We start from the raw sequence: 24,496 nt of genomic DNA on the forward strand, positions 1-24,496 counted from the left end.
AGGAACCTACGAGACAAGGGAGCTCAGGGACTCCAGAATAGAATAATCAGTGTTGGTGCAATGCTCATTTTCAAGACGCCCCTTCAGGCCACGTGTCTTTGCCAATAAATTCCTGTATCTTAAGCAACGTTCGGAACATTGTCTGCAAAATATACACAAATGCAACTTGTAACTACTTTTGAAAAAGGTGTAAACAAAAGTTAATGTTCTGACATTTCTGAAGTGTGATCTGTGGAACTCAAACAAAGGGGCAAAGTACAACTTCTCACATTCCGTGTCTCTGTTTTGGTAGCTGTGATATTTGGTGTCGAGTCCCTGTCAGCCTTCTGTTCACCTGTTCATCCTGTTTCAAACTTGGCTCTCTGCTTTAGTCAGCAGTGCAGAACTGAGCTTTAAATCAAAACCATGTCTTATTTTGATCAGTTCAGTGCAAAACCTGAGGACGCTCTGTATGCAGTGATTCAGTGAAGTGAAAGGCATCAAATCCATCCTCTGCCGTAGACTCCTGCTTGACATTTCTGCTCGATAGATTCATCAATTAATACTTGCAGCTCGAGTGAACAAGGTGGCCCGGTGAGGAACATATTTGCCTCACGGGGAACATAAACCTGACAACGATAAATACATTAAATAAATGTACAGCCGTCCGCCTCTCTGGTTTCTGACTGCAGCTTCAGCTTGAACTGAAACCTCAGAGTAAGCTCATCTTACAAACTCTATAATCACGCCATGTGATGAGCCGGCTTCTGCTGAGTCTGCAAACTGAGTGATCGAGGTCTGAATCTGTAAATCTGACACACTGCAACAGTCCAAACTCCATCTTTCAGGATGGCTGTTTCCGAAACGGCCTGCTACATACTACTCACTAATGTAGTAGGCAGTAGGTATTGCCTACTACATACTGCGTTTGAATTTAGTATGTAGTATGACTGTTCTGTTCGATCTGTCATGCAGCATGCTGAGCCAGACTTCGCCGATAAATAAAATGCTTATTTAGCACCCATTTATGATTTAAAAAGTTAGGAAGTGGTTTATATGTAATTTGATAACTTTCACAGCACCCAAAAACAGATTTCCTCCCGTCAAAAAATGAGGAAAAAGAAAAAGCAGAACGAGCGCTGTGCATTATGGGAAACAGTACGCGAGGCAGACTGGTCCGATGCATACTGAGATATTTTCCCGAATCAGTAGACATCCGGGGAGTTTTGGCATACTGCAGATTTTGTTCTTGTTCACATACTACTTACTACATACTGATACAATTGAACCTCTCTCCTTGAAGTTCTTGATAATTGGATAGACGGTTGACTGAGGTGCAATCTTACTCACTGCTATAAACTTCCCTGTTAGGCCCTTTTTGTGCAATGCAATGATGGCTGCACGTGTTTCCTTGCAGGTAACCATGGCTAACAGATGAGGAACAATGGTGTCATGCACCATCTTCCTTTTAAAGTGTCCAGTCACTCAATCATGACAGATTGATCGCCAGCCTTGTCCTCATCATCACCCACACCTGTGTTAATGTGTGTGACACCTGTGTGTCATTGAAATGATGTTAGCTGGTCCTTTTGTGGCAGGGCTGAAATGCAGTGGAAATGTGATTTTGGTGATAAAGTTCATTTTCAAGGCAAAGAGGGACTTTGCAATTAATTGCAGTTGAGCTGATCACTCCTCATAACATTCTGGAGTATATGAAAATTGCCATTATAAAAACTGGAACAGCAGACTTTGTGAAAATTAATAGTTGTGTCATTCTCAAAACTTTTGGCCATGACTGTATAGTAGGCGATTTCGGAAACAGCCTAACTCTCATGCATGCAGCCTCCTGATTTGTTCTGATTCCTCCACCAGCTGCATTTATTTTTGATTTTTGATCTGACTGATCAAACAAGAGAAAATACAAAAACATGTTTAAATAATTATCCCGAAAGATTAGTCAGAGAGTGTTTAGGCTAATTAAAGATGCACAATATATTCTGTTCCCCTCTTTGTTGAATTTTATTTGATGTTTTTTTGTGAGCGTCTCCATTAAGTTTGAGATAAAAAGCATCACATAATTATCACACAGGCCATCACATCCAGCCCGCTGAGATGATAAATAACATGGGATGTTTGAATTGAAGAAATGTGGCAGGCACAATGGAAATAGCTGCACTTCAGGCTGCTTTCAAGGCCAGCAAATACCAAAGTATGGAATTGAGGAGCAGGGGAGAATAGCTTTGAACAGACCATTCATTGATTTTAGATAGAAATGACTTGAAGAGAATTAGCATGCTGCGCTGAGATGTTTGCCGAATACAAAGCCCGAGCGCTCTGAATGCTGACACACTCTTTCAAAACTTCTTGGAAAAAGTTAAGACTCAACTGGAAGCGAAGGCAGAGGCAAGAATCCTGCAGATGCTTCCTTCACAGGAAAATAAAGATCAATTTAAGATGTCAAAAGGAGACTGAAGCACTTTGTTTTCTTTGTTCTTAACAAACTGGAGAAACATTCTTTCTCTTTACTTCTGATTACTAAAGAAGTGCCCTTGTTACCTTTTCTATTGTTAAGTGAAAGGGAAGCAGACCAGCAGCATCTGCAGATCATTGATCCCAGACAGAGAAGCAGAACTCCAGCTGCTACAACTACTACTATCTGTCTCACCACTATCATCTCTCTCTCTCTTCATCTCCCTCTATCCCTCTCTCCAACACGGTCTCAGCAGATGTGTGTCTAAGATGTCTAAGATGTCCCTGCCATCAAGAGCCAAATTATGAAACCAAAAGTAAATCCATTAAGTCTGTTTTTTTATACCAGCTACCGCCATCACTAGGTCTGGAGTCCCTGAGCTCCCTTGTCTCGTAGGTTCCTCTGAGTCACTGCTGTAGTCTCCCTGCTTCTGTGGACGTGTCAGAACCCAGCTGCTGCAACTACTACAATCCGTCTCATCACTATTATCTCTCTCTTCATCTCCTCTATCCCTTTTTCCAACCCCAACTTGGTCTCGAGTCTGGTCCTGCTGTAGGTTTCTGCCTGTTAAAGGAAGTTTGTCCTTGCCACTGTAACTTGCTAAATGCTGCAAAGTGCTCTGCTCATGGTGGATTAAGATGAGATCAGACTGAGTCCTGTCTGTAAGATGGGACTGGATCTTATCCTGTCTAGATGTTGTGTCTTTGTTAATAATAGAACATAGAGTACGGTCTAGACCTGCTCTGTTTGGAAAGTCTCTTCAGATAATGTTTGTTGGGATTTGGCGCGATATAAATGAAGATTGATTGAACTAAAGAAAGTATTGCATGTTAGAATGAAACCAAGTCAGTCTTTAACTGTTGGAGAGTTATATTTAAACACATATCTTTAATCTTCCTGCTCTTTGTGAGGCTGTATGAGGTACTTGAAAAGTAAGTGTGGGCCTCTTAGTTGAGAAAGTGGGCGGTGAATGGACACAGATGCTCGGTGAGCTGGGTAATAACTTAAGTTAATCACATTGTCAACAAACGATGTCGCAAAATATTAAAGAGAAAGTTCAGGTTTGTTCAAACCAAGCCAGAAACCTTGGTGTAGTCTTAGACTCAGACCTTAATTTCAGCAGCCACATTAAGACAATCACAAAGTCCGCCTACTATCACCTTAAGAATATATCAAGGATTAAAGGACTTATGTCTCAGCAGGATGCAGAAAAACTGGTCCATGCATTTATCTTTAGCAGACTAGACTACTGTAACGGGGTCTTTACAGGACTCCCTAAAGAGTCCATCAGACGGCTGCAGCTCATACAGATACTGCTGCTCGAGTCCTAACAAGGACCAAGAAAGTAGACCACATCACTCCAGTTCTTAGATCTCTACACTGGCTTCCTGTCTGTCAGAGAATAGACTTTAAAATCCTGCTGATGGTTTATAAAGCACTGAATGGTTTAGGCCCAAAATACATTGCTGATCTGCTACTACTTTATGAACCACCTCAACCTCTGAGGTCATCAGGTACTGGTCTGCTTTCAGTCCCTAGAGTGAGAATGAAACATGGTGAAGCAGCGTTTAGTCATTATGCACCACATATCTGGAACACACTCCCTGAAAGCTGTAGGTCTGCTCCAACTCTCACCTCTTTTAAATCAAAGACTAAGACTTTCTTATTTGCCTCTGCCTTCCTATCTTAGCTCATTTTAACCCACTTTAAATTAACATTTTAATGTAATTTTTAATATATTTCTAATTTTCCTTTTCTTTTCTGTTTCATTATATTAGATATTTTAATTATGTTCTTTCATGCCTGTCTGAATGTCTCCAATGCTTTTAATGTTTTAATGTAAAGCACATTGAGTTGCCCTCGTGTATGAAATGCGCTATACAAATAAAGCTGCCTTGCCTTGCCTTGCCTTGATGAAACTGGACTTAAAGCTTGCATGTAATATTGAAAATTGTGAGCATTTTGTGAGGAAACCTTTCAACCATGCTTCCAAGTTTCATTATAAAATCACCAAATAACCAAACTCTATTTCTATTTCTAATTCTTCCACATATAGCTGCACTTCGTTTTTCTTCATGACTTATTAAAACAGATTTAAATCTTACACTCCTTCTCTTTCTTTATTGGATTTCTGTGTTTTTTGTTTTGTTTTATTACTCTGCAAAGCGCCTTGATGTGCTTCAGTTTTTTAAATGTGCTGTGCAAATAAAGCCACCTTGCCAAGTGCTTTGAAAGGTTTGTTATGTTTGCACTAGAGTTTTTTTTTAATGCACATTCGAGTAATTAAAACTCTTTTCCTCACAGCGTAAACACTTTGTGGTTTATATGAATATTTAATGTTCCTCGCTGCATAATTTCTGAGAATAGGCAGCATGAGTTCCTCAGACGGATTGAACTGAAACACGTTAAAATGGATATACACCTCAAATTTAATATAACTCTGCTCTTATCTGTGTGAGCACACCGCCCCCAAATCTTCTCCTTGACTTTCTTATCTCCTCTGCCCGAGTCTTCTTCTGTTCACCTGAAATCTCAGTCCTCCCTTGGACTAAAGGAAAAGAAGGCACGTTGAGTCATGAGGCGAGGCGGGGAGCCTGGAGAAGATGTGGAGGGGTGAATCAGGCCAGCTATTGAGGGAATTCGGCTTCCTGTTCAAAGGTCTTTCTCCTCACGCTGACCGAGTGAGGCACCAAGTTGCAAAGTCAGTCAAAGTCGGTCAAGAGAGGGAGAAAAGAGTTTCAGCGCTTAATAATCCTGTACCAGTTTAATTTATATCTATAATTATAATAATGCTGTCTGTGTTTTTACTGTACCCTATTTTACATCTCATTAAGTGCTCTTTCATAAACTTTGCTTCCTGCACACAGCTGCTTACATTCCCCCTCTTTTTCTGCTCATCTCTCTCTCCTCAAGTTTTTCTTCTCATGAGTTTTCACAGCATGTGAGACTTTTCTTTTCAACACTGTATCAGACGCGTGTGGAAGAGGTTTGTCGTTCATGATGTTGAGCTTCAAAATGATCGAAAAGAATGCCAGAGGTAAATCCTTATACTCCTTGAAATCGTCTTACATCGGACTTCCACCAGATCTGTGGTCCGGCTCCGTGCTCTCTCGTCAGTCAACACCCACCGGCTGCAATTTCAAAACGCAGCACAGATCAGAACCGCCGGACATATGGACTCGTCACTGAATCAAGGGTTCTCCTCCTCCTCCTCTCCTCATCCATGTTGTCTTTCTGGTCCTCTTAAAACCTCTGACCTGTTGACTCCAGGCCTGGCTCCGCTCATCATGACTTTGGTTTGTTGTTGTAGTTAAGTGAAAGACGATCTGGTGATAACACAGAGTGTTTTATTCTGAAAATTAACCGGATGTTTTCATTTTGTTTTGGTGAAACCTGACTTCCTGTCCCGCTTCATCTGCTCTGTTGAGATTGATGCGTCGTGCTCCGGCATCCGGCAAAAATAGAAGTCTTCGTATCTGATACGCAGTCTAAACACAACAGAGTGGATCCAGTGGAAGTTAACACACTGACTAGAATGGAAACCGATCAGATCCGATGCTGTGACAGATCGGAGACGGATCTGGTGGAATTTGGCCGTTAGTTTTGAATGTTATAAACGTTTGCCAATGCTCTTAGGAATGCAGTATGCTTTGGATAACGGCTGAATACCTGCAAAGTTAATCTAGTTAGTTAGTTAGTCTACAAACCCCCCGAGAATGAAAAGAATCCATTCTGCCCCTGTTTTGATTTCTCCACCTTTCTGTAAATGTGTGCTGAAACGAGCCGTTTCAGACTTCAGTGTTTTTGTTACGTCACAACAATATCCGGTCTGTAACAGAAGTCAGAGCTCGGAGCTTGTTCAGCCCATAGACTGTATAAAATACAACTCAACCCCTCCTCCGTTTTTCATTACCTGCACACATGTGTGCTAACAAGGAGCTTAGGAGGGAGGCATGCTAGTTGTAGGCTGTCTTAATAAACACAGAGTTCGATTTTACTCCCCACGTCTGCAGATTTGAAGATATAGTGGATGATTTTTATTTGTCATGGCGCTAGTTAGCATAGCCACATAGCTACATGTTAGTAGCTGTGTACCAAGACACATGTCGACATACTGACAAATAAAACAACAAGAAACACTAAATCTGTGACCAATCCTTCAGAAAGGTCCTGCTGCAGGCCCCTCTCCGTCAGAATCAGATTCTGGATCAGATTCAGAAGGTTGAAGTAACGCGGGTCTGTGAGCAGCCGTGTATATTCAGCCAACATGTAAACATTAGATCAACGTGCTGGAGAGCCAAGGGCACATCCACTTCCTGAGGGGGCGTGGCCAGAGAGAAAACAGACTGTTCTGAGGAGGGCTGAAGAAGAGGGGTTTACAGGCAGACCAAAATCTGATTTCAAAGTGTTTTTTTGAGCATAAACTTTAAAGACATGTTTTGGGGACCTCTTAGATCGATATATATTGATGAAAAAAGCGTGATATGTCACCTTTAAAGCAACACCAAAGCTCCTCTAACTCTTCTCACATGCTGCACCTTTCAAGGCATCCATCCAAAAACTGCTGAGACATTGCAATCAAGCCAAAAAACAGACAACTCATGTTGGCAGCAGTCTTCACCTCTAGACGATGAATGATGAGCTGTAACTTTGGCCTCTTCCAGGTCATAGGGCGCGATGCCAGCTTCCACTGATCACGCAGAAATGAAAGTCAAAGGCTTTGCTAGAGGAGTTAGAACCCTGTCATGACCTGGGCGGATTTATTTCTTTTTAATTTAGTTCTCAGGGCAGGCACCCATCCATCCATCCATCCATCCATCCATTTTCTGCCTTGTATCCAGGGTCAGGTCAGGCTAAGCAAGTCAACCCAGACATCCCTCTCCATAACAACGCTTTCAGCTCCTCCTGGGGGATTCTGAGGCGTTCTTCCGTGCTAGATGGGATATATAATCCCTCCAGCGAGCGCTCGGTGTAACCCAAAGTCCCCTCATGGCTGACTGTCCCCAGAAAACCTCTAATGAGAGGATCCCAGGAGGAATCCTTTTATGAGATGCCACCTCAACTGACTCCATTCGATGTGAAGTAGTAGCGGCTCTATTCAGAGCTCTCTCGGGATGTCCGAGCTCCTGACCCTGTTTCTACGGCTCAGAGGAAACTTATTACGACTGCTTGTATCTGTGATCTCCTTCTTTCAGTCACTATCTAAAGCTCATCAGCTCCTTGAAGTCATTCAATCAATCAATCTTTATTTATATAGCACCAAATCACAACAAACGTTATCTCAGACTCTTTCCAAACAGAGCAGGTCTAGACCGTACTCTATGTTCTATTATTAACAAAGACCCAACATCAAAGCAGGATCAGATCCAGTCCCATCTTACAGACAGGACTCAGTCTGATCTCATATTAATCCACCATGAGCAGAGCACTTTGCAGCATTTAGCAAGTTACAGTGGCAAGGACAAACTTCCTTTAACAGGCAGAAACCTCCAACAGGACCAGACTCATGTTAGACACACATCTGAGGAGACCGAGTTGGAAAGAGGGATAGAGGGAGATGAAGAGAGAGAGAGATGATAGTGGTGAGACGCTGCAGCTGGAGTCTGGCACGTCCACAGCAGCAGGAGGTCTACGGCAGAGATCCAGAGGAACCTACGAGACAAGGGAGCTCAGGGACTCCAGAAAGGTCTATAGTTAGTAACTTTAAGACACTCCTCCGAGTCTCCGTCTCCTGCCTCTACTTCCCCTGACTCTACTCACTGCCCCTCTCGCTCGTCCTCGGGCCTGTCCCCTCTGACCCGATGAGGTGCTTTGCTCAGGACTGTAGTCCAGATCAGAGTCTAAAAAGCTCTCACCAACAAGCAGAATAATTAATGACGTTCAGTAAGTCCTACAGAAAATATATATTTATTGTAGCGTCCGTCCGGACGCTGTAGTGATGACGAGCCGATTCGTGAACACGTTGAGCTTTAATAACCGGTCACTGTCGGCCGTGATCACGCCAACCAACAAAACAACAATCAATGTTTGAATGAATGAAGAACTTCTCCTCTTGTCTCTCCTCTCTCCGCTCACACACTCTACACCTCTCCTGATGCCTTCACTGACTGTCAACACTGTAGGAATTAAGAACATCTACACTGAACATGTTTAACAAACCGTAGAGCTGTTACAGTATTATATATGTGTTATAACTTTTCTCCTGATATCGTGTCACCGGTACAACTGGATAATGCTAGAATGACAGTTGTGAGTACTAACATGAGGAAATGCTACATTCAAATTCATGCTGGTTTTCAGAGACTGCCGAACCTAGCTTTAAGAGGAAATCAACAAGTGGCTAGTGGGTTTATATGAAATTCAAGGTGTCACCAAAATTCTCCACTGGAGATGGACTTTGGTTAATTCATACTCAGTACTTCAGTCTGGTTAAAGGACCAGTTTCATTCCTAGAGTTGTTCATTCCTGCCCACATCACTAACGGGTAAACAAATCTCATAATGAAGTTAACAGATGAAGTTTAGTTTATCGATTAAGTTGCAGAGGGCATGTTACATTTCATAGAAAACTTTCTCTGCAGTTTCTGCCTTCAGTTGACAAAAAAGGAAAGATCAGACCCCCGAGATGTTGGCTTAATTAAACATCCATCAGTACTCCAGATGAGAAATAAAGTTTCCTGAACAGCAGAGCGAGTGTTTCATCCAGTTTCAGATAACTGCAGCTATTATCTCCCTCCTCTCTTGTTCCCTTTGGTTTAAAGCTGAACAGAACAGCCGGTGGGTAAACACTAGCTGACTGTGAGGTCTTCAGCTCGCCGCGTTGCACCATCGTTCAGGACTGATGTTGCTTTCAAGAAGCAAGCAGAAGCCGTCTCCAGTTGGACGGATGTCTTTAGCTGCAGGTTGCTTTTCTGAAGGCAGCTGCTGTTTCACTTCTCCGTCATGTTGGTGCTTTTTCACCTCTCACGTCCTTCTCTTTCAAACCACCGCGTTCACCTGCAGCCTCTTTCTGACATGACCCTTCATTTAACGAGCACTTCAGCTTCCTTCTCTCTTTCTCTCACTCCCGCTAATGAAGAAACTGTGTGATTTCACCCTCAGGCTCATTCAGCTGTCCAAGTTTTGAAATGATTTGTAACATTTTATAGCACTAACCCTGAAATGATGGATCTCCTGTGATATGACTCATTGCTCTCCTAACAAGTCTCACAGAGAGAAACTATTGATGAAAAGGCAGACCTGTACGGACACATGCTAAAGAAGATTTAAGGCTACTCTGTGTAAAATCATTCTTGCATTAGCCTCGGGGAGAGTTATTGACTTTGGTCCGGTCTCTGAAGGTTTTAGTCCACACAGGAGCTTAATGAAGCGTAGAGACAAACATAAAGGGACAAGCAGAGCTTTAGATTCATGCTGCTGCCGCCTGAATGCAGAGCAGCAGAGGTGAGAAGCTGCTGGTAGCTGAGAGGAGATGTGAAGCCTTTTAAATATTTCATGACAGCAATTTGAAAAGCATAAATCGAGCATAGCGGTAGTTCAGCCTGGCCAACAGAACATCAGCTGCTCTTGACACAAAAATGGCCGTTCAATTTAAACTTTAAACTTCTCACCCTGCAAACCTCTTTACAACCCTCCTCCAACCCAGCTCCTCCTTCCTGCTGTGTCTGATTTCACCCAGTGTCATATGCTCTCCCTGCCTTGGCTTTACATGTATGCACATTACAGGGAGGGGAGGTGTGCTCCCCCTGCCACAGGCTTTGCCCTTCCACATAGGCACATGGAAGGGCACGGAGCTCCTAGATCAGAGCCATACCGCCAATTATAACTTAATGCAGTATTTAAAGGGATGTAACTATGCACTTATCTTGGAACACAATATGATTAAGACTTTTTTATTTCCCACTGCCTTCCTATCTAAGCTTATTTTAACTTGCTTTAAATGCAAACTTTAAATTTACTTTTAAAGGTGACATATCACGCTTTTTTCATCAATATATATTGGTCTAAGAGGTCCCAAAAACATGTCTTTAAAGTTTATTAACACTTTGAAATCAGATTTTGGTCTGCCTGAAAAACCCTCTTCTTCAGTCCTCCTCAGAACAGTCTGTTTTCTCTCTGACCACGCCCCCTCAGGAAGTGGATGTGCCTCAGCTGTCCAGCACGTTGATCTAATGTTTACATGTTGGCTGAATATACACGGCTGCTCAGAGATCATGTTACTTCAACCCTCTGAATCTGATCCAGAATCTGATCCTGACGGAGAGGTGCCTGCAGCAGGACCTTTCTGAACCATTGGTCACAGATTTAGTGTTTCTTGTTGTTTTATTTATCAGTATGTCGACGTGTGTCTTGGTACACAGCTACTAACATGTAGCTATGTGGCTATGCTAACTAGCGCTAGCACTTATCCATGATAAATAAAAATCATCCACTAGATCTTCAAATCTGCAGACGTGGGGAGTAAAACCGACCTCTGTGTTTATTAAGACAGCCTACAACTAGCATGCCTCCCTCCTAAGCTCCTTGTTAGCACACATGTGTGCAGGGAATGAAAAACAGAGGAGGGGTTGAGTTGTATTTTATACAGTCTATGGGCTGAACAAGCTCCGAGCTCTGACTCCGTGACAGACCGGATATTGTTGTGACGTAACAAAAACACTGAAGTCTGAAACGGCTCGTTTCACACACATTTACAGAAAGGTGGAGAAATCAGAACAGGGGCAGAATGGATTCTTTTCATTCTCGGGGGGTTTGTAGACAGGGACACATATTTCAGGTAGAGAACCATTAAAACGTCAATTTTGCATGATATGTCACCTTTAATACATTTCTGATTTTCCTTTTCTTTTCTGTTTTATTATATTAGTCATTTTAATTGTACTCTTTTATGCCTGTCTGAATGTTTCCAATGCTTTTAATGTTTTAATGTAAAACACATTGAGTTGCCCTCATGTATGAAATGTGTTACACAAATTAAGCTGCCTTGCCTTGTCTATGATTGAATGTAATGAACGAATGATGCATTTTGGTACAGTCTGATTCCACACAATACTATACAATACAATAAGATATGATATGACATTATTTATTAGAATTCATGATGCTGGGTTGACATTATAACTTTTTTGACAAAACTTTGAAGATTATAATTTTAATTTAAAAAAATAATGATAATAATTTCAAACAAATTAGTTTTTTATTTTATTTTTCACATGAATTTATTTGATTATTTTTGTATTTATAATTTATTCTACTCTTATATTAGATATTTTATTTGTATTGTCAGCACCCCTTATATTACTGAACATCCCTTCCTTCCTTTTGTTATTATTCTATCATAATATAATATAATATAACATTCAGACTTTTATCAGTAATTGATTCTTATCTGTTTTGACGTATAGTCACAAATATAAAGTCAAAGAAACTCCAACCAAAAGCCATAAAAGAGACTTGAATGTCTGCTATAAAAAGATACTTGCAAATAAAACCTTAAGGATTTCAGATTCCCAGTTCGAGCTCTACAGGAGAGTCAGCCTCACAGAACTGTTATCTGTGGTGCTTTTGTTTTGCCTCTTGTACGGCCTGAAGGGATAATAGGTTTATTTTTTATGTGGGGTGGTATGAGGCACTCGTCAATATTAATTGTATCACCCACAGGGGACGCAGACCGCTCAGTGCCTTTTGAAACTAGTGAGAGTACAAGCATAGGAGGTAGACTACACACAGACTGGGCCATCTGTACCAAAGAGTCAAACCCAAACATCAGTGTACCTGAGAGTGTACGCAATATAAGGAAACTTATCCATCAGAAAGATGCTGTGTTGATGCACTGTTTTAAAGATGCTATCTGTGCCTGCAGGGAACTGATCATAAAGAAACAGTGCAAAGAACAACAGTTAGAAATGTTTTATGTATAAGCAGCCCTGCAGTGGAGAAGATACAGAGAGAGAGAGAGAGAGAGAGAGAGAGAGAGAGAGAGAGAGAGACAGAGAGACAGAGGGAGAGAGAGAAAGAGAGAGAGAGAGAGAGAGAGAGAGAGAGTTTGAAACTTTATTAAAACAGAATCTTAAAGTTTTACTGAAAAGTCATCTGAGTTAGTGAACTAGAAAACTGAGAATGAAAGAAGGTCCATATTGAATGAAGGAAAAAAAAAAAAGCCTGTTCAGCAAAGTGTGAAATGAATTCTTATCACTGTTTAAAATTGGAATTAACACACATTTACATATACTACCAGTCAAAAGTTTGGAAACACCTTCTCTTTCAAGGGTTTGTATTTATTTTAATTATTGGAAACACTGTAGATTAATACTGAAGACATCAAAACTATGAAAGAACATATATGGAATTATTGAATGAACCAAAAAGTGTTAAACAAAGCAGAATCTGTTTTATATTTTAGATTCTGTAAAGTAGCCCCCTTTTTCCTTCATGACAGCTTTGCACACTCTTGGTATTCTCTCAGTCTGCTTCATGAAGTGGTCTCCTGGAATGGTTTCTAATTAACATGAGCCTTGTCAAGAGTTCATTTGTAGAATGACTTGCCTTCTTAATGTGTTTGAGACCATCAGTTGTGTTGTTCAGAGGTAGGGTTAGTACACAATGGATAGCCCTATTTGACTACTGTTGTAATCCAGATTATGGCAAAACCAGATTATTTCATAGTTTTGATGTCTTCAGTATTAATCTGCAATGTTGAAAATAATTAAAATAAATAAAAAAACATTGAATGTGAAGGTGTGTCCAAACTTTTGACTGGTAGTGTATATGTGGGGAAAATCCTGGAGTTTCCTGGGAGAAACAACCAAACAGGAAGTGAAGATGGGTAAAAACGGAATGTTGTATGACTTTTAACTCTAGCCCCGATGTGTCCAGAGTTTCACCGTCTAATGTCTTTGAAATGCTCATTATCAAAAAAGCCTGAAATGCTGTGTTATCACCCGATCGTATTTCACTTAACTACAACAACAAACCGTCATGATGAGCTGAGCCAGGCCTGGAGTCAACAGGTCAGAGGTTTTCAGAGGACCAGAAAGACAACATGGATGGGGAGAGGAGGAGGAGGAGAATCCTTGATTCAGTGATTACCGTGGGAAAAACTTGGTCACATGACTCCAGCTGTCCGGCGGCCACGCTCCGTGCTACATTCCAAAAACATAACCGGTGGGTGTTGATGGAAGAGAGAGCAGGGAGTCAGACTGCAGCAGATCGGAGGCGGACCAGACACGGATCTGATGGGAGTCCCGTGTTAGTCAATTTCTTTACTGTTTTCAGAGTCGACCCCCCCAGTTGTGTTGTTCAGAGGTAGGGTTAGTACACAATGGATAGCCCTATTTGACTACTGTTGTAATCCAGATTATGGTAAAACCAGATTATTTCATAGTTTTGATGTCTTCAGTATTAATCTACAATGTTGGAAATAATTAAAATCAATAAAAACCATTGAATGAGAAGGTGTGAACAAACTTTTGACTGGTAGTGTAAATATTTCAGTCAGGCCATCTCTCATCAAAATCATTTATTATTTGCATGCATTAAGTTACATTTGATTTGGGAGCTCCCTGCCCTTCCATATGCGTACGTCGACTGCCAAAGCCTGAGGCGGGGAGAGCACACCTCCCCTCTCTTGTAAAGTGCGTACATGAAAAGCCAAGGCAGGGAGAGCAGCAGCAAAGACCTCAGAGGTACAGAACAGTGACGTCACATGACACTCATTATTACATTAATTCTCTACCTGTTATATACAGGGTTCCCACTCTTTTCCAGAGATCATTTTCCAGGACATTTTCATTGATGATCAAGCTGGTATGGCAGTCTAAATTTAGTTCCTAATTTAGTTCCTAAATAGTCTAATATGTTCCTCTCAGTGGAAGTCTACATTGAAAGACATGTAGTCTATGGCTATCAATGAAATCATCTCTCAATTGATGATAGAATAATGCAACCACAGCTGTACAGCACTTCACTTTATTAGTGCAACCAAGTAACAATGATGGGCAACTCTCATCTCAGCTTTCTCTTTTCTCAAAAAATATAAAATGAGCTAAGAAAAAAACAAAAGAGCCAGCAAAGGAATCAGGAAGCTGCCTTACTGAAATAAATAAATAATAATAATGATCAGAGGATCAGTGCTTTAATGACCTAAATAGATCTGAATGACAAAAATGGCCACAAATGTTTCTCAACTCAACTCAGACTCAAAATATACCTGCTTAATCCTGATATTCATCCTGCTAAGTGGTCGATATAAAACAAAGCAAATGTCACGTTTTTTTATTTGAGTTACCATAAACTCTGAAAAAATCTCACCGGTGTAAAGATGCACTCTGTATTTAAAGATCTCTCAGAGATTTAAAAAAATGTAAACTGTCTTCCTGCATGGCGATGTCTATTATGATCAGGGATGTCTACAACGTGGAGTTTCTGTGTCGCTCTTTTTGTTCCGTTTGTTTTCACTATCCGGAGTTTGCACTCCGGCTAGCTAGAGCAGGGGTTCTGAAACTTTTTGGAGCCAGGGACCCCTTACAGGTGAGAAAAATGTCCATGGCCCCCTCATAATTGTAACACAGATTAATCACAGTAGTGATGTGTCATGATCAAAAGCTGCGGCTCTGAGAGTCGATGCTTTATAGTGAATCAGAAGAGCCGGCTCGCATCAAGAGAGAGACGGCTCCCAGTTTTTTCCTTTCGCTGCTTAGCTCTCACAGTGCTCATCTCCAGCTCTGCTCACAGCAGAACTTTGTTTTGATTGGTCAGCACGGCGGCCAATCACATGTGAGGATACAGGTAATGGAGGGGAGGCTGTGTATCGTGGCTACATCTGTTCCTTCAGAGAGAGTCTTCTTGAAGACCGGGCAAATACTCACTGAGAGGAGAAATCGGATCAGCCCATCCAAGCTGAGGCATCTGATTTTTCTCAATGACAACCTGAGGACATTGATAATGTTTGCTTGAGTTTGGTTCTGGTTCTGTTCTGGTTCTGTTCTGGTATGGTTCTGTTTCGGTTCGATTCTGGTTCAAGTCTGGTTCGGTTCTGGTTCGTTTCTGGTTCGGTTCTGGTTTGGTTCTGGTATAGTTCTGGTTTGGTTCGGTTCAGGTTCAGTTCTGGTTCAGTTCTGGTTCGGTTCTGGATCGGTTCTGGTTTGGTTCTGGTATGGTTCTGGTTTGGTTCGGTTCTGGTTCGGTTCGGTTCCAGTTCTGGTTCAGTTCTGGTACGGTTCTGGTTCGGTTCTGGTATGGTTCTGGTTCGGATCTGGTTCGTTTCTGGTATGGTTCTGGTTCGTTTCAGGTTCGGTTCTGGTACATTTCTGGTTCGGTTCTGGTTCGGTTCTGGTTCAGTTCTGGTACGGTTCCGGTTCGGGTCTGGTTAAGTTCTGGTTCGGTTCTGGTTCGTTTCTGTTATGTTCTGGTTCGGTTCGGTTCAGGTTCGGTTCTGGTACAGTTCTGGTTCGGTTCTGGTTCGATTCTGGTTCGGTTCTGGTTCAGTTCTGGTTCGGTTCTGGTTCGGTTCTGGTTCGGTTCTGTTATGTTCTGGTTCGGTTCAGGTTCGGTTCTGGTACAGTTCTGGTTCGGTTCTGGTTCGGTTCTGGTTCAGTTCTGGTACAGTTCTGGTACGGTTCTGGTTCGGTTCGGGTCTGGTTCGGTTCTGGTTTGGTTCTGGTTAAGTTCTGGTTCAGTTCTGGTTTGGTTCTGGTTAAGTTCTGGTTAAGTTCTGGTTCAGTTCTGGTTCGGTTCGGCTCTGATTCGGTTCTGGTTCGGTTCTGGTTCAGTTGTGGTAGGGCTCTCATTCGTTTCTGGTTTGGTTCTGGTTTGGTTCTGGTTTGGTTCTGGTTTGGTTCTGGTTTGGTTCTGGTTCTCTTTGCGTACGTTTGGTTCCGGTTCTGTATGCTTAAGTTTAGTTCTGGTTCTAAACCTAACCCTAATCTTAACCCTAACCCTAATCCTAACCCTAATCCAAACCCTAATCCAAACCCTAAACCTAACCCTAATCCTAACCCTAACCCTAACCCAAACCCTAACCCTAACCCTAACCCTAACCCTAACCCTAATCCAAACCCTAAACCTAACCCTAACCCTAACCCTAACCCTAATCCTAACCCTAACCCTAATCCTAACCCTAACCCTAACCCTAACCCTAATCCTAACCCTAACCCTAACCCTAACCCTAATCCTAACCCTAACCCTAACCCTAATCCTAACCCTAACCCTAACCCTAACCCTAATCCTAACCCTAACCCTAACCCTAATCCTAACCCTAACCCTAATCCTAACCCTAACCCTAACCCTAATCCTAATCCTAACCCTAACCCTAACCCTAACCCCAATCTTAACCCTAACCCTAACCCTAACCCTAATCCTAACCCTAACCCTAATCCTAACCCTAACCCTAACCCTAATCCTAACCCTAACCCTAACCCTAACCCTAATCCTAACCCTAACCCTAATCCTAACCCTAACCCTAACCCTAATCCTAACCCTAACCCTAACCCTAATCCTAACCCTAACCCTAATCCTAACCCTAATCCTAACCCTAATCCTAACCCTAACCCTAACCCTAACCCTAACCCTAATCCTACCCCTAATCCTAACCCTAACCCTAACCCTAATCCTAACCCTAACCCTAATCCTAACCCTAACCCTAACCCTAATCCTAATCCTAACCCTAACCCTAACCCTAACCCCAATCTTAACCCTAACCCTAACCCTAATCGTAACCCTAACCCTAACCCTAATCGTAACCCTAACCCTAACCCTAATCCTAACCCTAACCCTAATCCTAACCCTAACCCTAACCCTAATCCTAACCCTAACCCTAACCCTAATCCTAACCCTAACCCTAATCCTAACCCTAACCCTAACCCTAATCCTAACCCTAACCCTAACCCTAATCCTAACCCTAACCCTAACCCTAATCCTAACCCTAACCCTAACCCTAACCCTAACCCTAACCCTAATCCTAACCCTAACCCTAACCCTAACCCTAATCCTAACCCTAACCCTAACCCTAATCCTAACCCTAACCCTAATCCTAACCCTAACCCTAACCCTAATCCTAACCCTAATCCTAACCCTAACCCTAACCCTAATCCTAACCCTAACCCTAATCCTAACCCTAACCCTAACCCTAATCCTAATCCTAACCCTAACCCTAACCCTAACCCCAATCTTAACCCTAACCCTAACCCTAACCCTAATCCTAATCCTAACCCTAACCCTAACCCTAATCCTAACCCTAACCCTAATCCTAACCCTAACCCTAATCCTAACCCTAACCCTAACCCTAATCCTAACCCTAATCCTAACCCTAACCCTAACCCTAACCCTAACCCTAATCCTAACCCTAATCCTAACCCAATCTTAACCCTAACCCTAACCCTAATCGTAACCCTAACCCTAACCCTAATCGTAACCCTAACCCTAACCCTAATCGTAACCCTAACCCTAACCCTAATCGTAACCCTAACCCTAACCCTAATCCTAACCCTAACCCTAACCCTAATCCTAACCCTAACCCTAATCCTAACCCTAACCCTAACCCTAATCCTAACCCTAACCCTAACCCTAATCCTAACCCTAACCCTAACCCTAATCCTAACCCTAACCCTAACCCTAATCCTAACCCTAACCCTAATCCTAACCCTAACCCTAACCCTAACCCTAACCCTAATCCTAACCCTAACCCTAACCCTAACCCTAACCCTAACCCTAATCCTAACCCTAACCCTAACCCTAATCCTAACCCTAACCCTAACCCTACCTAACCCTAACCCTAATCCTAACCCTAACCCTAACCCTAACCCTAATCCTAACCCTAACCCTAACCCTAATCCTAATCCTAACCCTAACCCTAATCCTAATCCTAACCCTAACCCTAACCCTAATCCTAACCCTAATCCTAACCCTAATCCTAACCCTAACCCTAATCCTAACCCTAATCCTAACCCTAATCCTAACCCTAACCCTAATCCTAATCCTAATCCTAACCCTAATCCTAACCCTAATCCTAACCCTAACCCTAATCCTAATCCTAACCCTAACCCTAACCCTAACCCTAATCCTAACCCTAACCCTAACCCTAATCCTAATCCTAACCCTAACCCTAATCCTAATCCTAACCCTAACCCTAACCCTAATCCTAACCCTAATCCTAACCCTAATCCTAACCCTAACCCTAATCCTAACCCTAATCCTAACCCTAATCCTAACCCTAACCCTAATCCTAATCCTAATCCTAACCCTAATCCTAACCCTAATCCTAACCCTAACCCTAATCCTAATCCTAACCCTAACCCTAACCCTAACCCCACTTTGAGAACAACTGAGCTAGAGTATGGTAATTGAGTCAAGTGTACCATAAAACAGAAACAACATACCCCCGTTTTCTGTGAATGCATGATTATGAAGTGAAGGAGAAAAGATGTGAAAAAAGTTGCGCAGTGTTGCTGTCTTTTCCAGCACAGCGTGCACTCAACTTTCAATGAATGGGGATGTGTTTTGTTAATCGGGTCAGGTCGAACGCAGCCATGTTGGAATAATTTTCCAGGACAATCTGTGATTTTCCAGGACATTTGACTTTTTCTCCCATTTTCCAGGTGTTTTCCAGTAATTTAAATCTGTTCAACTAAAAACTTTTCAATTAGTTTTTTTCTTATCATCATTTTTAAATCACAACTTGTTGCAACTGATTGGGCGTGAAAAAGCAATGAATGAGTTAGCATGAATGGCACACAGATTAACAAGCTCAAAGCATGTTGATTCATCTGTTCATTTCCCACCAATACAATTGGATATTCTAGTAGGCCAATGCAAAATTAGCCTAATGCCGTGTTCTGCTGTCTGTCGGTCACATATCCCGATCCTTACAGATCACAGCAGTCCTTGGAGTCTTCCAAAGGTTGTGAATTTGCCATATTTGTTATCAATTTAAAAAAATCAAATCCAGTACTGGAAAACTGGTCAACTGTTTTCCAGGTTTTCCAGGTTTTCCAGGACGCGTGGGAACCCTGTATATAAAGACCTTTACTGTTCGTGTAGCTTCAGTTTAATCTTTGTTACAGCATCAGAAAACAATTATTAAAAATGTCCTCTGGCGAAGCTGTCACTTTGTAAAAGCTGTTTGTAAATGTAATTCAAAATGATGCTGATTTCTCATCTTTTATAAGTTTGCTTCAAACAGCCTAATTTATTGAAATGTGCATAAATCTTGAGAAAAAGCCTTCCTGATACTTTATTTTCAATCTAATTAAAACTAAAAACAACAAGTAGTCAAACCAAAACAGAAAGTAATTCCAGGCAGGCTGAGAACTCTGAAGCAGCGTTTCATTTATCACGGGACACTGAAGATGTTAGTTTGAACACAAACTGATGAAACACTCGATGTACAAGGATAAAGTACACATCTAACTTTTACACAGTGTACACAGCCTGTTTCCAAAAGGTCTCTGTGGCTCTGGAGGAACTTCTACCGCCCAGAATTGATCGCCAGACTGATTTTAAGCCTGAATAAAAATAGATTTGTTACTTTTATAAATAAAAGTTGATGATTTGAGAGACGGGGGCATATTGAAGGTTTTTGGAAGATGAGAACGGATCAGTGAGGCTGACCTTTATGCAAATCTTCTCTGGCACACACCACTGATAACTCTGAGACAATCGATCACTGGTACTTTGATGCCCTCTGGAACAGCAGAACTGTCACAAGTTATAAACTCAGCTCTACAAAAACACTTCAAAATAATGTCATCGCTGTCAGCAGATCCCCGCTCTATGTGATATCCCAGGGCTGGAGAATGATTAGTGCAGAAACATCTCTCTGGAGTTGAACCCTGGTGGTTTTTCTTTAGTGTTGTTGTGAATGGGAGAGGATAACTGTGAAATAAGAGCTGAGTGTGTGTGACTGACCTGCTTAACCACAGAGAGCTGCTGCTGTGAGAGAGGGTGTGTGAACAGGATGTGAAAGTCTGGATCTGTCATCCTCTGCAGTGTGTCATTTTGTTTATTTTTAATCTCTCTAATCTTCACAGAAGTGTGAAGTTTGATCTGCATATCGAAGACGCTTTAAACTCCATACATGCTGAAAAGCAGCGATGATGATGATCCTCTTTTTGGCTGGGATTTTTAATCTTTCTTCAAGGACGAAGAAGCTGAGTCAGACTGGAGATGAGTGTGTCTGCAAATAGCAACATTTTGTGACACCTGCATAAATGCATCAAGCATGTATTTTCTACACAGCTTATTTTGTCTTCTGTACATACTTTTATCATTATTTTCACTGTGTTTGTATTTATATCTTATTAATTAATTACTTCTATTAATATTATTTGATATTCTTACTTATTGTGTATAGGAGCAACTGTAATGACTGAATTTCCCCCCGGGTTAAATAAAGTATTTCTGATTCTGATTCTGATTCTGATAATGTGTTCAAGGTGTCAGGTCATTTATTTGAACTTGCACTGATTTGGCAAACATTAAAGGTGACATATTCTGCTCTTTTTCATCAACATATATCGGTCTAAGAGGTCCCCAAAACATTTGATAAAGGCATGAAAAACTGAAGCATTCGCCTCAAGTAAAAAGACAAAGATAAAGTCGGTGCATCCTTGAAGAGTGAAAAGGGGCATTTCGACTGGAGGAACTTTACCCCGGAACTAGGAACTTTACCCCTGAACTACGTGCGTTTCGACCAGTGAAAGAAGGGTCTATATTTAGTTCAGGGGTAGATAATCTCCCCACTAAAAAGCCCCTGCAGTACTTTTCAAAAGCCCCAGGGCTTTTGGGGGGCGGGGCCTGCACTGCTGAACGTGTCTGATTGGTAGATTAACCGCAGTGTTTTTATTCCGCCCGCCGTCCACAATAACATCACACACATCTGTGATTCACTTGATTTCTCTTTCTTTCATTAGTTTTTATTTGTTCTATCTTTTTTGTATGTGTGTGTACTTTTCAAAAGAAGAAGCTGTGATTCTCTTGATTTAGCAGCTTGTAACAGTAGTCTTCTCTAAACCCACCGTGAATGCGTCTCTCCTCCCGGTGTTACAGTTCTAAAAGCGACCCTGTAAACTGGAGACCTTCAGCTGAACGTGTCAGTGTTTTTGGAGTTTACACAGCTGTTGAAACACAGAGGGAGTTTTAAGATTCGATACCCTCATCATATATTTAATGATCGTCTGAAGACGTTTTATGAGGGATGCATCCAGCTGAAAGTCGGCAGTTAACAGGGTCGCTGTTAAACCAAAACACCGGTCGATCTCTGCCACGCCTTTTGAGTTCAGAAGGATTTTAAAGCCGTGTTCAAACGTCTTTGCTACTCGCGCTTATCTCCACTCACGTGTTGATTCAGTGAATCCATCTGTGATGAAATATAGCACCATCTAAAACAGCTCCAGCTGAGTCTCTTCATGCTAACAGGCTAACTGTTGTGTTTCTCATAATGATACCTGCCTGTCCGTCTGCTTCTATGGTGTCATCTGTGATGAATGGCATTTGTCTTTGTCCTACTGCCCTCTACTGGTCTGGTGGTGTGGTGCATTTACTTTCATTTTCTCCATACGTCACTGGCCTGATGTGCACAATCTACCCGGGACTTCAGCCCCGCGGTCGAAACACAGACAACAATGAATGCACAGGAACCTTTTAGTTCAGGGTGAAGTAGTTCTGAGGGCTGAAAGACCCCGGTACTCTTGGTTGAAATGCACCAAGATCTTTTTGGTCTGACCACCACTGCAGAGAAAATCAAAGTTTCCATAGTAACTTTGTCTTTTCTATAGCATCCCACTTCATCACGAACACTACACTGAAGAGGGAGCTCATTTAAATGCAGCTCATTCTTTGAGAAACCACTCAAACATTTTTTCATGATAGACCGTGGCTAAGTCCCCGTTTGAATATAATCAACACTTCTAAAGACGGTTCATACGTCCTCCTGAGACGGGAGTGAAGGAGTTTGTACTCACTGAGGCTGAGTGCAGTCCTGGAGGTTACACATTCTGCGGATGGGTTTTGGTTTCTTGTTGGCATCGCAGTAACCCCGATGGATCATCTTTGTGTCACCTTTCTTTCGGCAGCCGTACTTGGTGTATTGGAACCCTGTGAAAGAAGTCTTTTTAGTGTTGAATCTTTGTATGATCCTTTGAAATACTCAGAAACTTGTAAGAAGTAAAAAGAGATTTCAATCAGTTTTGAAAGATGGCATTCAATGTTCTCTATTTGTAATTTTCTTTTGGTATTCTGCTTCATTCTTCACAGTTTCTAACTTCAATTATAATTTGACATTTTGAACTTTCTTGACTAAAGTCTGGCTTCATTTGTTTGAAGGAAAACTTCATGATTAAAAAAAAGTATTTCAACATGCTTTAACTGCGGTGAAGAAACTTGTGTTTTAAATTGTTGCTTCTTTAAAGCTCCTGTGAGAAACTGAAGGTTTGGCGCCCCCCTGTGGTCAAAGTGATATCTATCAGGTGTAGTGCTGGGAGATTAAGAAATGAAGAAAATTGCAGGAAACACGAGTGGACAGGTGGAGGCAGACGCTACCAGAAGCACATCACAGCGGTGACAATACTGGACTGTTTACAGGTTGGTTACTTTAATTATCTATTATAATAATGACCTTATTCAGAGAGCCCCTTTTCAAAATCTGCATTACAAAGTTCTTTACAACGCAGCAAAAAGACGAGTTTAAAATCATCAACATTTTAAACTCGGTCTCAGCAGATGTGTGTCTAACATGAGTCTGGTCCTGCTGGAGGTTTCTGCCTGTCAAAGGAAGTTTGTCCTTGCCACTGTAACTTGCTAAATGCTGCAAAGTGCTCTGCTCATGGTGGATTAAGATGAGATCAGACTGAGTCCTGTCTGGAAGAGGGGACTGGATCATATCCTGTCTTGATGTTGGGTCTTTGTTAATAATAGAACATAGAGTACGGTCTAGACCTGCTCTGTTTGTAAAGCATCTTGAGATAACACTTGTTGTGATTTGGCGTTGTATAAATAAAGATTGATTGAGTGGTTAAAAAGGGATCAACCAGCTTTGGGCTTAAAACTGTGACTATTTTAAAGAGAACATGATATCAGGATGGTTTGAAAGACACTTCAGATTAAATACAATCAGGAACGGCTCTTTGATAAAAGTGTGTTTTAAGGAGGGACTGGAGCAGATCTTTCCAGAGCTGCGGTATCCGGACTGAAAACACTCTGTCTACCCTCTACAGCGAGGTGTTGCGTAAGTCCTTGTTGTCTCTACCTCTCCTATCAAAGCCACTAATCACTAACACTGTGATTGTATGATTGAATTTTCAATTGATATAAATAAAAACACACCGCAGTATAATATAAATTTTTCCCTTCTCTCAGCATGTCCAACCTCAGAGCAGAACTCAGCTGCTCTGACTTTAACAAGTAAAACAAAAGGACTCACATCACCCCTGTACTTAAATCCCTCCAGTCGCTCCCTGTCTCTTATAGAATCCAGTTTAGAATGCACACACTCACCTACAGACCCCTACACGGCCAGGCTGCAGAACATTTGTCAGAACTCATTCACCACTACCCGCTAACTCGCCCACTCAGGTCAGACATGTTACACTTATTATCCATTCCACGTACACGCCTCAGCACTCGATGTGACTCACTCTGCAGAATCTGATTCTAAGTCTTTGTTAAAAACACACCTGATCACAGAGGAGTTTGGTTAATCATCCCACACATTTTAAAGCACTATTAGTTTATTCTTTTTGTATTCCTGGGATGTTTTCTCAAATTCTAACACATGTACCTGTGGACATTGGAACCATAGCACTTTTGTTTTACTCCATTTCTTCCTCTGTATGTTTCTTTTTTGTAAAGCACTTTGTGACATTTTGTCTGTGAAATAGATCATAAAAGAAATCATATTAAACTAAATTTTAAATTAAAATAACTGAATAATAATAATGATGATAAGCATAATAAATTCTTAAATACTTAATATTTACTATAGAAAATAACAGTTGAAGAAAATAACAATGACAATAATAAATTATATCTTGAATACTTAATATTAAATAATAAAAAC

The 24,496-nt window shown here is 41.5% G+C and overlaps 1 protein-coding gene across 2 annotated transcripts in view; it reads right to left on the bottom strand.

The window, feature by feature from the left end:
• The window catches only part of adamts3 (ADAM metallopeptidase with thrombospondin type 1 motif, 3), a 299,298-nt gene that overhangs the window by 30,088 nt on the left and 244,714 nt on the right, over window positions 1-24,496 (bottom strand). For both annotated transcript variants that reach the window (XM_034692333.1, XM_034692334.1), the window contains one exon: window positions 22,404-22,536. In XM_034692333.1, coding sequence (XP_034548224.1) covers window positions 22,404-22,536 — 133 coding nt within the window. The remainder of the gene's footprint in view (window positions 1-22,403; window positions 22,537-24,496) is intronic.

Source organism: Notolabrus celidotus, chromosome 9 (assembly GCF_009762535.1).
Source record: "Notolabrus celidotus isolate fNotCel1 chromosome 9, fNotCel1.pri, whole genome shotgun sequence".
Taxonomy (NCBI): domain Eukaryota; kingdom Metazoa; phylum Chordata; class Actinopteri; order Labriformes; family Labridae; genus Notolabrus; species Notolabrus celidotus.